Source organism: Lytechinus pictus, chromosome 9 (assembly GCF_037042905.1).
Source record: "Lytechinus pictus isolate F3 Inbred chromosome 9, Lp3.0, whole genome shotgun sequence".
Lineage (NCBI taxonomy): Eukaryota > Metazoa > Echinodermata > Echinoidea > Temnopleuroida > Toxopneustidae > Lytechinus > Lytechinus pictus.
This window is the reverse complement of record NC_087253.1, coordinates 11,092,978-11,106,468: the sequence shown is the minus strand read 5'-3', so window position 1 is coordinate 11,106,468 and position 13,491 is coordinate 11,092,978. Positions and strand designations below refer to the sequence as shown.

Here is a 13,491-nt window from a genome sequence, read left to right as displayed (position 1 = left end):
CACATGACAAAACAATGGCCAACGCATTTGGCCACAGACCATCGCTCTAACAGGAAGGCATTTTTAAGATATATGAAAGAAAGTCCGCTCGCCGCTGTTTCCTAATAATGCTTCGGCAATTCAACTGCAATTTCAGTCATTTCGCGATGGATATTGCCGTGTTTTTTTTGTGATTCCTGACTTTGCTACTTAATGAAATTTCATAATTTTTGTTCAGTCATAAAGAAGAATGTCTATGCTTTATATTGACTATAACATTAATGTGACGCAAGTGTGATTTCTACGTGAAAATATGCTTTGTTTATTCACCTATATTTCTTGAAAAAAAAAAAAATTCTAAGCTAAATATCGGTCACCAAAATACGTTAAATGTGCACTTTTTTTCACTGTTCAGTAAATTCAAACTTTTATCTATATAACAAGACCAATCTTAAGAGGAATAAACAATTCTAAGAGCAAAAAACGCTGATTGGAAAGATCGTCTCCAATGGGCTGCTGTCAGCTCAGCTGCTCACTGCTCATTGTGTGACGTCACTCAGCTGGAGCTCGCAAGAGGACCGGTGGAAGGCAGAAATATGGCATGAAAATAAATCATTTTTGAGAGCTGATTTCTGCAATCTCTGATCACTATTTTGAAAAGTGAAGTTATATATCTGATTAGTAATACTTCCCCTTTACAATGATGACCACATAAAGTCATTATAAAATACTTTTGATTCTTTGGATGTATACTTTAAAAACTACAAACTGGAAAAAAGTTGCTTGTGATGGAGACTGTCTATTATAAGTGGCAAATTCCAGTATTTCCAAGCTGACACAGTATAAATTCTATTTCTGGCTAATGTCCGAGTTAATGAATGCGAGTTGAAGAGGGTCACAGGCTAACTTGTGTGCTCTAGTTGGTGTATACCGAGTCAAACAGAAATACTCTGGAGCCTGTGTATTCAGTGTTTTGTAGACATCATTCTTTTGTTTCAAATGAAGCCAGTGCAGGGATTTTAAGACTTATAAAATGTCATCACTAGAGAGCTTTTCCTCTGATTTGTATTCAGGTTTTTTCTATTGAACAGAGCTATAAACAGAACCAGGTAGGGTAGATCCTGTGTGGTTTATCATTGGTCTTTTCGTTTCATTTGGGTGTGATGATTTATAGGGTTGTGTTTCACAAGGCTGTTCTGATATTAAGTTACGATGACTTTAATATGTACAAATGGTGACCAGGGGGGTGTTTGCACAAAGATTTAAACCTAAATAGACTGGGCTATTTTGACGCCTTAGAAGACTGAGGGGGGGGGGGGGTTCAGCCCCCCCCCCCCTTATGATCTCGGCTGTCGATCGCGCGATCGCGACAGAAATTGGCATGCACGTTACCCATGGCAAGGCTCCACATTAACTTTTTTTGGTGGTGGCCCGTTCGGGCCACCAAAACCATCAAATAATTTTTTTTGGTGGCCCAATATTAAAGTTTGGTGGCCCGAAAAATATAAAGAAACACATTAAAAATTAATAAAACAAACTTCTGAAATATTAATTCTGCAGCCACTACCACTAAGTACTTTCACTTTATCATCTTGTATGTAAACCTTGTTTGCTGTTATTTTACTTTGCTAATTGGCTTGTGGTAAAATACATGTATAAATTGTTTCTATCGTAAAAATGAAATGATTGAAAGAGAATAAATGAATTTTATTTTTCGCAGGTTGTGTGGACTTTTTTTAAAAACCTCCGTATAGACACACACTCATAATGGTAAAGTAAATAAATAGTGCATAGAACAGGGAAAAAAAGAAAAGAAAAAATTTAGAGAGAAAAAAAGAAAAGAAAGTGAAAAAAAAAGGAATAAAACAAAATTAATATAAACATGGGGAAAAGGGGAAAATTAAGAAGCCATTACGAATATTTTTTTAACAGCTGTGGCAACAGTCTTTTCTGACTGGAATATAATTAAAAGCCAAGCAAATAATTTTCACTTACCTTCTGGGAATGGCACATTTCTATTTTTATATCCTTTAGTTTGTATTATTTTATTTTCAGTAGAAACATATTTTTTAATCAGGCATATTCAATGGGAAGGGGTATAAATGGTTTAACCACTGTAAAAAAAATGAAAGAAAAAAATAAGAAGAAAACGGCAAAAGTTATATCTGGAAAAAATGTGTGAGAAAAGTCCTTCCCTATATTTGCCAAAATGTTGGAAAATTCACATTTCATATCAATAAAATGCCTTCCCAAAGTATTTACTTTCTCAAGAGTGGTTTAAGAAGTCATTTATAAACAAGAAAGAAAGAAACTGTCTGTTTATTTTTGGCTAGAAAAGACACAGCTTTGAAAGAAACAAAGTATCAACATACATACAAATGCACACGTGGGACTGTGATGTACTTGCCTATGTGTTTTTATGTGTATTAATTAATTTGGAAATCGGTCTTTTGTAGTCAAAAGAGAGGTCATAATTCCTCTTCTTAATGCTTGCAAATAATCAGGGTACACCAAATTTTCGTAATATAGACTGTAGAATGTCATTTCATTGGTGTAAAATGTGACTTTGACTCAGATTTTCAAAGTTCTGTGGAAGATTTCTTAGCAGCAACATTTTTTATCGCAGCTCCCAGAGTCTGAATAGGCTGAGCTAGATCTAGAGCACAGCTGTATGCAGTGGCTTCATGCAAAGCTCACGCCAGCCGGCCGGCGCGGCTGGCTGGATAATAGCTACTGTATGCTATAGCTGTAGGCGTAATATGCAAACTTTGTGTGTGTGTATTTGTGTGTAGATCAACAAAAAGGGCGCATGACGAACTGGGTTGCAAGTTGAACTGTAGAAAGTTGATAAATGCGTGCAAAATCGGGAGAAAAATTGCGCTACTTTGAAAATTATTGGTTGCCCGATTCGGGCCACCAAAACTTAACATTTTATCAATAATGGTTGCCCGAGGTGAATTTCTGGTGGCCCCGGGCCACCGCTAATGTCGAGCCTTGCCCATGGCATAATCTCCAAAACTGTAAGGTCAAATTCTGTTTAAAATCTCATTGCGGATTAATTATGCTAATTTATGCATAAAATCAAAAGTTTGCTCTAATTAACTAAATAATGCCCCTAAAATGCTAATGTGTGGTACACAGACTTGCAGAGTTGCACTTAAATTCTCAGTTTAATGTGTTATGAAACACATTGCGGCATCGTGAAAGAGTTCTCATGCTATATGCGTGCTACTGAGTAGTAATCAATCAGATTGCATTAAGAATTTCATCTGCGCACATGCTTTTAAGTACAACTTTAAATAAAACTTAACTCTTGTGAAACACCCCCTCCCCTCCCTCGCTCTTGACTGCCACATCAGATTAATCATGATAATGATAATATTCATCATTTGTGTAGTGCTTAATGCAAATTACATGTGTTGCATTATTACCCTCGCTTTAGCACAGCGCTCAAGGAATTTCTTTCCACTGGGAAATAAACCTGGAAAGAGAGTGACAAATCATGTTTGACTCCTATTAAGCCAGAATCTCTTTGAATTAAAATTACTGGAATCCAAGTGCACCGAATTTGATTTGGGATATATATGTAAAAGAAAAAAAGATCACTCTCACTTTCTTCAAAGTGAAAAAGAACTTTGGTGAGCACAATTACATATTCCAGTCATGCATAATTGCGCACAGATTTTGAAACACTGGTCCACCTGATCGAAGAGTTAATGTTTCATGAACATTACATGTACTTACAATGAGGTACATGTAGCATTATCAAGCACATGGTTTACTTTATTGCATTGGTCGTTTTGAAGGTTGTGGGTTTTATTTTCGTGTGGGTTATCGGCATTCTACAACTGTTTTCACACTACACAATCAGTTTTTATCATCCAATGTTGTAAAACAAAAGTTGTGATAGCATTTGATATAACATTCTGACCTGTAAATTTGTAACGATCATCGTAGTTTCAAATAGTGAAATCTGAATTGAAAACTTTTAGCTTTTGCGAGCCTCCCAAAAAGTACATTGTATAGAAGAAACTTGAAAATTTAATTGTATAGGACCAAGCAATCTTGCTGTAAATTGAAACCAACTATTTTGTCTTTACTCTGACATCAAGGCTTGCTTGTTTTGATTAAAGGTATCCAAGCTTTGTTCCAAATTTAAAATATTAAAGATCATATTACTTTTGTTCAATTTTCATATTCAACACAAGAACATGATTTGTTGAAAAAACCAGGTCTTAGTTGAATCTCATAGTGTACATTGGGCTTAACTTTTGAACCAAGTGAAAAGAAGGATTTATTCCCCTAACTACATCAATTTTTATGATCAGTTAATCTTCTCTCTATTTTACAGAAAAAAAGAAACATCAAACTTCACTAATTTCTTTCAATTTTTTACATCTTTGTAAACAGTAGGGGAAACTACATGTAAATGTGCAGTTCTTCTTTGGTGCACTTTGGTTTTACCAGTATTAGTCTATTGGAGGTTATTTTCTTCATTAATTCTGGGTGGCATTTCATAAAACTGTTTGTTAGCTACACAAAACTGGTGATCATTTCTTTAAAGGGATGGTCCGGGCTGAAAATATTTATATCTTAAAACATAGAGTAGAATTCACTGAGCAAAATGCCAAAATTTTCATCAAAATCGGATAACAAATAATAAAGTTATTGAAGTTTAAAGTTTAGCAATATTTTTTTTAAACAGTCGTCATGAATATTCATTAGGTGGTCTGATGATGTCACATCTCCACTTTCCGTTTTCTCATTTTTTCATTATTTCATACTTGTGTGAATAATATGTCTCCCTTATAATGAAATAAGTTGCAGCACTAAATATCTAGTGCACTCAATCAGTTGTCAATCCAATTTGTCTAGTTCTTGGAGGAAAACATTTGAATAAACCTAATTTCATGTAATAAAATACAAAAGAATAAGTGGAGATGTGACATCATCAGCCCACCAAATGATTATTCATGACGACTGTTTTAAAAAAATATTGCTAAACTTTAAAATTCAATAACTTTGTTATTTGTTATCCGATTTTGACGAAATTTTCAGCATTTTGCTCAGTGAATTCTACTATATTTATTAAGCTATACATACTTTCAGCCCGGACCATCCCTTTAAATCAGACTCTCAATAATCTGTATTCGGGGTAGCTGCATGCACGGCTCACGAAGACCTTCACTTTTTATTCCTGCAGGAAAAGCTTCGCTATCGCCATGGAGACAGATCTTCCCTTCACTCAGCTGGTCGAGGAGGGCGTCAGACACTTTGCAGACAGGAGGCTGGAAACCTGTACTCGCAGGATAAGAATGATGTCAAGAATTTGAAGAAGGTAACAACTTTTTTTTTCATTCTTTTTTTTCTCTCTTTGAATGGATATTCTTTTAAAAATGAAGAAGACTGAGGTTTTGATGCAGCCGTTGGGTTTGGAAGAGACGATGGATCAGGGCCCCGTCTTACAAAGAGTTACGTACGATTGATCTAATCAACCACAACTATGGAAAGCCAGCAATGTCAACATCTAAACTGCATGTTAGTTCAAAATCTTTTCTAGATGTGATGTATAATTATACATCCATTGTTTTCTTGAAAATTAATTTCCTGCAGAAAAAAATTATGACATTGTTGGATGTCCATATAGTTTAAGATGATCAGATCAGTCGTAACTCTTTGTAAGACGGGGCTCAGACGGCGAAGGCAAACGGAGTATGTTGGTATGGGCATGTGTTGAGGAGGGATAATGGCCATGTTTTATTATGTTCCGATGGGTGAGTCTGCCAATTAAAGGCAAACTCTTGGTACCCCAAAAGTGTTCAACTAAGACATACTTTGACTTTATAGGGGATGTAAATAACGTGTTTGCATTTTTTTGAAAAAAAACATGCCTTGACTCAGGAAAGGTCAAGCAGTAGATGATATAATAATAGTAGTAATAACGCTGTTTTTGTATAGAGCATATCACATTATGTCATAACGTTCCTATGCGCTTCCAAAGGACTTGGATATTATTACCCTGGCTTTAGCCCCGCAGCCTTTTACAGCGCGGTGTCATTTCAAGGAATGAATTTCTGCCAGGTACCCATTCATCTCATCTGGGTTGAGTGCAGCACATCGTGGATGAATTCCTTGCTGAAGGAAATTACGCCATGGCTGGGATTTGAAACCACGGCCCTCTGTTGCAAAGTCAGAAGACTAATCCTCTGGGCCACGACGCTCCGATATCTTCACATCCTGCTAGTACCAAGATTGCTCTTGGCTTATTTTCTCAAAACAAATATGCAATCTAATTTTGTGGGTACAAACCAGAAAGGTATTGACATTAACTCTATAAACATCTATGTTGTTTTCAGACCAAGTACCTAGAAGCCTTAACCAAGACTTATGTCGTTTCTTACCTCCCTCCCTTCTTCACCCTGGGAAATTGACAACATTGAATTCTTCAAATCATCCCCTCAAAATTCACTTATTTCAGCATATATGTCGTAATTAGCTTAATAATTGGATAAGCCTGCACCTGTTTTAACAGAAATATAGTGCAATATAAATGCTATGGATCATCATCATCTTACATGTACTTGATGAGTTGATTGTTTAAACTTTGTTTCTTTGTTTATTTTTCAGACTGAGTACCTAGAAGCCTTAACCAATGCCTACCTGATGAGTGGAATACTAAAGCCAGCTCCGGAAGGTGAGTGCTAAAGACATCACAATAATGACTTGCCACTCCAAAACCAACAATAACTTTTCAGGGAGGGTTCTCTGTTAATACGCAAAAGAGTAATATGGTCTTTAAAAAGCAAAATTGAAACAAATAGCTTTTCTGAAAGAGTAATTCTTCTTCCTTATACTGTCAAAATTTCAAGTTGTAAAGTTGAATTAGAAAAAAACAAGACGCAAGAGTTTCTTTGACGACTGCTTGGAAGTATTGCACGTCTCATGCTTGGTTGAGCCCAAACTTCAAACGTTGTTTTCTCCTTATTTTGTGAGGCTTTTTTTTAGGGGTGTGTAGACAAGTTAGTAATGTCCTTTTTTTATTCTTTTGTCCCTATTTATGGACTTGAAATGTTGGCAGGGATGCATTATGAGAAGGTTTTCAAAATTCTTATTTTCTACAGAGACGGCCTCGCTGCGCTATTCTACAGGAAGTCATGGTCTAGGTGCCCAAGGATTACAGTTGGGTCAGGTTGAAGGGCTCTGTCCTCATCATGAGAAAGCTTTCGCCGAACAGTTTGTGGCCAACCAACTAGCTGGTCTTTCCTTTGCAGGTATGTCCAGAAATTATTGAATCAGTTGCTTGTTCAAATTGTCACATAAATTGTCTTTTAACACAAATAAGAGTTGTGATAACAGTCTGATGATTAGTTGAAATGAAATTCCCTAAACTTACCACCCAAGTATTTGTGCATGTATGTATGAATAAAATATATGCGCCAAGTAGTTTTAGAAGATGTTTAATTGCTGAGAAATTTGCAAAGCATGATATTCCAATCAGATGTCGCTTCTTTTTCAAGGCCCAAGTACTTATCTGTGTTGGTGATTTTCATAGTTTAAATCTTGAATTCTATGATTTCACAGAGTTTGGTTTATGAACCAGTCAATTGATGATACAATTTTTTTTATGCTAGTTGATTGAAAGTTAAGCCATCTTTTTGAATTTTTGTTTATTCTAGTAAATGTCATCATTATAATTGTGTTGAGAGCATGGATTAAAGATTTGCACATGATACAATATATAACATTTCTCGGGACGGAGTATTATGGGAAATGAAGAAGCTGACATACCTTACTTTGTAAAAGTAATAGCTTTTCATTTGCGCTTATTGCAATATACAACTGTACATTATTTTTGTTATCATCTAGATATCTTTCATATGTAAATACTGTTAACTTTTGTTAAATTGTTATGTAGTCATTGTTTATATATATTACAGAGTATATTTAGTAGACTCATGATTGTTCATTCTTAACTAACAAGTTAAGAAACATGTTTCTATCTATATAGACTAGAAGGGGCCAGACTCGACTAGCATTCATGTTATTTTCTGGTTCCTATTATCCTTGCTTTTCTTTGTATTCATAACTGATTGTCTGTAATCTTGTAAATTGGTATTATCATTGCATTGGATAATAGATAAATTCATTCATTCATATTGTTGCAGATGATAAATACATCTTTTTGAATGTTTGTTTATTCTAGTAAATGTCATTATCATTATAATTGTGTTGAGAGCATGGATTAAAGATTTGTACATGATACAATATATAACATTTCTTGGGATGGAGTATTATGGTAAAGTCAAATTCGAATTCACTTTATTCACATCCATTTAAAAGGTACAACACATACAAAAATTACATAAGCATTGATAAAATCAATCAATACACTGTTCAATAAAAATCAATACATGTATAATGACAAAAGAAAAGGGTAAAACCAAAATGCAGTGGAAATGAAGCTCACATACCCTGCCTTGTCAACGTAATATCTTTTCATGTGCGCTTATTGCAATATTGTTGCAGATGATAAATACAACTGGAGCCACACTGCAGTGGAGACCCGACGCCCCGTCGAGGCGGCTGCCTCCTACCACTCTGCCCCGCCCCGGGAGCGCCACGCCCAAGCCACGCCCTCAGACCCGATCCAACTCATCTCCACCACCGCTACGCACGGGCATCCCGTCCGTGCTGGCAGCGCTCGTAGGACACCGACCAGGCTCGGTGGGAGCAGGAGGGTGTCGTCGCCCTCTAAGACGATCGTATCCCCGGCCGACGGGGTGGTAGAGGCCACTGGAGACTATAAGAAACTAGGCTCGGAGTTTGTAAAGAGAGGTGAGTGTGAATTCTAGGGGGTGGTTTCCCCAATCTTAATATTAAAGGGATGGTCCGTGCTGAAAGTATTTATAGCTTAATAAATAGAGTAGAATTCACTGAGCAAAATGCCGAAAATTTCATCAAAATCGGATAACAAATAACAAAGTTATTGAATTTTAAAGTTTAGCAATATTTTGTGAAAACAGTCGTCATGAATATTCATTAGGTGGGCTGATGATGTCACATCCCCACTTGTTCTTTTGTATCTTATTATATGAAATTAGGTTTATTCAAATTTTTTCCTCCAAGAACTAGAAAAATTGGATTGACAACTGATTTAGTGCATTAGATATTTATTGCTGCAACTTATTTCAGTATAAGGGAGACATATTATCACACAAGTATGAAATTATGAAAAAAATATGATTTTATGTAATAACATAAGAAAACGGAAAGTGGAGATGTGACATCAGCCCACCTAATGAATATTCATGATGACTGTTTTCACAAAATTTTGCTAAACTTTAAACTTCAATAACTTTATTATTTGTTATCCGATTTTGATGAAATTTTCGGCATTTTGCTCAGTGAATTCTCCTCTATGTATTAAGATATAAATATTTTCAGCCCGGACCATCCCTTTAATTTTTATGTAAAGAAATATTGATGTTCATGCCAGATCACTTTCAAGGTCTGTTGTGTCTTCGGCTGATGGGGTAGCGGAGGCTACTGGAGACTAGAAGAAACTAGGCTCAGATTTAGTAAAGAGAGGTAAGTGTGAATACTAGGGGGTGGTTTCACAAATCGAAGTATTACTTTTGATAATCAATACTGGTACTAATGCCAAATCACCTTCTAAGACTATTGTATCCCCGGCTGAGGGGGTAGCGGAGGCTATCGGAGACTACAAGAATCCAGGCTTGGATTTTGTAACGAGAGATAAGTGTGAATTCTAGGAGCATTTTAACTAATCTTGATATCAATTTTGATAAATAATATTGATATTCACACCACGTCATCTTGTGTTTAGCATGACATCACCGGCTGATGGGATAGTAGAAGCAATCAGAGTCTTTAAGGATCTACGTTAAGATTTTTTTCAAGAGAAGCAAGTGTGAATTCCAATGGAGGGGGGGTGCCATCAAAGATTGAAGTTATTTGCTTTTGAAAATCACTATCAATGCTAAATCCATTTGAGCTAGATGTAGCGATTCATGACCGCTTTTGTTAGGTCGTTGACATGAGTTTAATGCCTTTAAATCTATTTAGCCTAAAAATTAAGAGCCTCTAGGAGTCAGACTCTACATGTATATCATCACTGGTTTCAATTCTCATTTTCTTGTATCTCTTATTGTAGGAGTATCGTCCAAAGCATTATCTCTGCGCTCCAACGGTTGCGCAACATCGACTACCTACTCAGTTCAGGAGACGTAAGTTACAACTCAAAAAAACCTTGATGATAGTAATTATAATTGCTTATACAGCGCTGCGCTTTAAAGACTCTCTAATAGTTTCCCTGAAGTGCTGTGGCATAAACTCTGACACCTGGGAGGAACTAGCTGAGGACCGTTCTGCCTGGCGCACCATGGTTAGGGCTGGTGTGTCGGGCTACGAGTCAAGACGTGTGGACAAGCAAGTACAAAACGCCAGTGTCGAAAAGACAGAGCAAGCACCATCGCTGTGCCTGCCCCACTGCCGCCTTTTACTTGCCCACACCAACATACTTTTTGGGCGAAGATTGGTCTATTCAGCCATCTTCGAACCCACAGGAATGATTTAATTTGTGGCCGTCCTAGCAAGCGAACATCATCATCAGAAGTCTCTAAGCGCTCCACAATAATGCATTATAAATACCCTGCCTTTAATAGCAGAGCAGCTGTTTCATACTTCGGCATTTCATGGAATGAATTCCCGCCAGAGTCTCACCTGGGTTGAGTGCAGCAGAATGGGGGTAAATTGTTTGCTGGAAGAAATGATGCCAAGGCTGGCATTATTTTGATAACATGGGATTTGGGAAGGAGTATTTGGATGAATTAAAATAATATCACATTTTTGTGTTTGTTAAAAGAATAAGTCTGTACATTCCTACATGCAGATTGCATTGGAATACATGTAAGATTATATTTTTGTTTATCATAGAAGAAAGTCCATACATGTAGATTCCTACATGTACATGTAGATTGAAGGGGAATAAGAACATATTTTTGTTTTTCATAGAAATAATTCCATTGATTGATTCTTACATGTAAAATGAATTAGAAGATTACATTTTTTTCTCACAGAAATGCATCCATAATTTTAAATTCCTGTATGTAGATTTGATTAGAATGAGATCACATCTTTGTGTCTCTCATAGGAATAAGTCCATGGAGGCTCCAAAACAGCCCCCACCTACGTTAGTTCGTCACGGTGGCAACGTCCCTTCTGTAGCACCCGACAGACCGCCCTCTAGAGGCAGTCAGAGGCCAAGCAATGCCATGACGCCATCAGGCTACCAAGAACTTCTCACACGTAAAGGTAAGCTAGTTTAGTAGTCCTCTCAGATTGAACAGAATGGAGCATTGTGGGATTTTGTAAACTGACGGGGGAGAGGGGGTCACTCCTAGACTGAAATTTGCCTGTGGGATTCCTGCGAAAATTCTTTTTTGAGTAGCTCATCGCTCACTGATTTTAGTCATCAACACAGAGTAATCAGTTTTCTTAACTTCATACATCTATGTACACCTTAGGTTTAGAAAGAAATGGAAGGGTGCATGCGGTGAACTAAAGATTAGATTGAGCTTCTTGGTTGAAAGTAGAAATCTGCATTCATAACTGAAACATAACGGCCCAAATTCACAAAGGTGCTTTGTAAAACCATCGGTTAAACCAATGGTTTATGCAGATTTGCCTGTATAAATTATGCTTATTTTCTGCGTACTTAAAAAAATTCCAATGCTGATGCGCGCTTTTGTCACAGTGCCAAATTGACACCTGTTGCCATGGTTAGGTACACTGTTTTATTCATGAGTCCACTGTTTGAAGAGTGGATTCATTAATTCAAAACAGTGGACTCATGAATAAATTAGCGTATTTAACCATGGCAACAGGCGTCAATTTGGCACACTGTGACATAAATGCGCATCAGCATTGGACATGTTTTGATACATGTATACGCGGTAAATAAGCCTAATTCATACAGGAAATCTGCATAAACCATGGGTTCAACCGATGGTTAAAAAAAATACCTTTGTGGATTCGGGCCAATGGATTTCTTGCTCTTTAACTTTTAGATAATTTCTATTGCCTTTTTCTTTTTTCTTAGTGATTCAATGTCTATTACACAGGCATATATTCTCTATGCAAAAAAAGATGAACCACATCTACATTGCTTTAAACCACTGCCAAAGCCCCAAGATTATTTGATGCGACTAGCAGCTGCTAATAATCGACAAGCTTGAGATACATGTATGCGGCGCAGGGAAAAATATAAGGCTCGGGGCGATGTTGCCCCAAAATTCTCAATTCAAATAGTCCTGGAAAATCTCCTCATAGCACTGTTAAAGCTAATCCGTGTTACAGATATTTTTATGGGCAGTAAGTTGTGTAAATTTGGCACCCCCCCCCCCAAAAAAAAGAAGATTTACCTGATTCGACTCCACTTCCGTTACACATCATTGTGGAAGCGCCGTGGTGTAGCGGTTCTGACTCTCGCCTTGTAATCAGAGGGTCGTGTATTCAAATCCCACCATGGTCTAGCGTCCTTTGGCAAGGCGTCAATCCACACTTTGCCACTCTCACCCAGGTGCTAATTGGGTACCGGTAGGAAACAACCGTCATTGTGGTTGGTTTAGCAAGTTTGCGCCTAACTGGCTGCTTGAAATGCAATGAATCCAGTGACCGGGTAATAATGATTGTGAAGCACTTTGAACAGTCGTAGATTGATAAAGCGCTATATAAATGCCAATTATTTTTATTATTATTTGTCAATTTTTACTGTTATGTGCATGTACGACCCAGGGAATGGTGTTTTTTACAAGCCCATCACAATATGTTTCTTGTTCCAATAAGCATGTCGTACTAGTTGCATAACAAATCAGTAGAAATTTCCATAATAGTCTTGTGAGTAACGACTGCGCTCTCTGAAATGATAAAATGATAATATAAAGTGCGTATTGAGACTTGACATCATGAAAGGAAATGCAGTGGTTTGAAGTGTCAACTTCTGTACTTTCTATGGGGACCCTTAAATTGGCAAACGTGGATTGGCTGATTTTGTGGACAACTCTCCATTTGTTTTGTACACACATTTTCAGATTTTCCTCATTATCTTTCAAATTGCATCTTGCATCCTTCTGAGCTCAACATATGTCATGGGAAAATGTAATTCACACCAGGGAGGCGTGGTAGCTCAGTCGGTAGAGTGGGGATTCGTATTGCGGTGACCCGAGTTCGATTCCCACTTGGTGCGCTAGTGCCCTTTGATAAGGCATTAATCCTCAGTACCAGGTCCCTCAGAGATAACCTTAAGCCGTCGGTCCTCTAGTTGCTTGCTTAGAAACGTTCATGCTTTCTTAGAAATCAGGTGAAAAATCACCACCACCACACCACAATGTCAAGGTCAGGAGGAGATAATGTGAAATATGTAGAATAAACCGGAAAATCTGAAAATTTGTGTACAAAACAAATGGAGAGTTGTCCACAAAATCAGCTATT

At 37.1% G+C, this 13,491-nt stretch overlaps 1 protein-coding gene across 6 annotated transcripts in view; it reads left to right on the top strand.

Moving 5' to 3' along the window:
* The window catches only part of LOC129267764 (uncharacterized), a 70,172-nt gene that overhangs the window by 44,048 nt on the left and 12,633 nt on the right, over positions 1 to 13,491 (top strand). For 5 of the 6 annotated variants that reach the window (XM_064104665.1, XM_064104663.1, XM_064104660.1 and 2 more), the window contains 7 exons: positions 1,053 to 1,088; positions 5,183 to 5,317; positions 6,607 to 6,673; positions 7,101 to 7,250; positions 8,506 to 8,814; positions 10,154 to 10,226; positions 11,153 to 11,313. In XM_064104665.1, the coding sequence (XP_063960735.1) occupies positions 1,053 to 1,088; positions 5,183 to 5,317; positions 6,607 to 6,673; positions 7,101 to 7,250; positions 8,506 to 8,814; positions 10,154 to 10,226; positions 11,153 to 11,313 (931 nt within the window). The remainder of the gene's footprint in view (positions 1 to 1,052; positions 1,089 to 5,182; positions 5,318 to 6,606; positions 6,674 to 7,100; positions 7,251 to 8,505; positions 8,815 to 10,153; positions 10,227 to 11,152; positions 11,314 to 13,491) is intronic. The other variant, XM_064104662.1, reaches the window with a different exon arrangement.